At 76.5% G+C, this 865-nt stretch overlaps 1 protein-coding gene across 1 annotated transcript in view; it reads left to right on the top strand.

Annotated features, from left to right (window-relative positions):
- The window catches only part of MNEG_14329 (hypothetical protein), a gene marked incomplete at both ends in the record, with an annotated part of 3,700 nt that overhangs the window by 1,179 nt on the left and 1,656 nt on the right, over nucleotides 1-865 (top strand). Inside the window, one exon of the mRNA XM_014037198.1 lies at nucleotides 9-743. Coding sequence (XP_013892652.1) covers nucleotides 9-743 — 735 coding nt within the window. The remainder of the gene's footprint in view (nucleotides 1-8; nucleotides 744-865) is intronic.

Genomic DNA, 865 nt, shown 5'->3' with positions numbered 1-865 from the left:
CCGCGGAGCCGGCCGCGCCGCCGTCGGAGGCAGCCGAGCAGGCGCCGCTGGCGCCCGCCTCGCCTAGCTGGGAGCTCGCGCTGCCACCCGGCCGCGCGGCGACGGCGCTGGCGTTCTCGCCGTCTGGGGACGTGCTTGTGGCCGGCGACGCGCAGGGCGGCGCGAGCGCGTGGGCACTCGGCTCCGGCGCGGCCGCAGCCGGCGGGCCGCCCGCGGCAGCGCTGCAGTGGGCGCCGCACGGCGGGGACGCGGTGTCGTACGTGTGCTTCCTATCACAGGACGGCCCGGGCGCGCCGTCGGTGCTTGTCACCGCGGACGCGGCTGGCCGCCGGCTGCGGCTGTGGCGGCTGCCAGGTGCGGACGCACTCGGCGGCGGCGGCGGCGGCAGCGCCGCCGCGGAGCTGCTGCAGAGCCTGGAGCTCGCCAGCGCGGCCGGCCCCTCGGACTTCTTCTGCCACGCCGCGCACTCTGCGCAGGCACAGCTGCTGATCCTCGCAAACGCGCAGCGCAAGCAGGTGCACGCGCTGCACTACGCCCCTGCTCCCAGCCCCGAGGGCGGCGCGGCCGGCGCGGCCTTTGACTTTGTAGCGTCGTTCGCGGTCAAGCAGCCGGTGCTGAGCGTGGCGGCGGGGTACGACATGGCGGAGTCTGAGGCGAGCCCCGGCCAGATGGAGCCGCACGTACATCTGTACTGCGTGCAGCCCGATGCGGTACAGCAGTACATGCTAGACCCGGAGCTGTGCGTGCCACAGGAGGGTGACCTGGCGGCTGCTGAGGCGGAGGCAGAGGCAGCCGCTGAGGCCGAGGCGGGGGGGGCAGGAGGAGCGGCGGCGGCGGAGGCGGCAGCGGCCACAGGCGGCGGCGC

The sequence above is a fragment of the Monoraphidium neglectum genome (genome assembly GCF_000611645.1).
Source record: "Monoraphidium neglectum strain SAG 48.87 unplaced genomic scaffold scaffold04408, whole genome shotgun sequence".
In the NCBI taxonomy this organism is placed as follows: Eukaryota; Viridiplantae; Chlorophyta; class Chlorophyceae; order Sphaeropleales; family Selenastraceae; genus Monoraphidium; species Monoraphidium neglectum.
The sequence above is the reverse complement of the archived record's forward strand: the minus strand, read 5'-3'. Positions and strand labels throughout refer to the sequence as shown.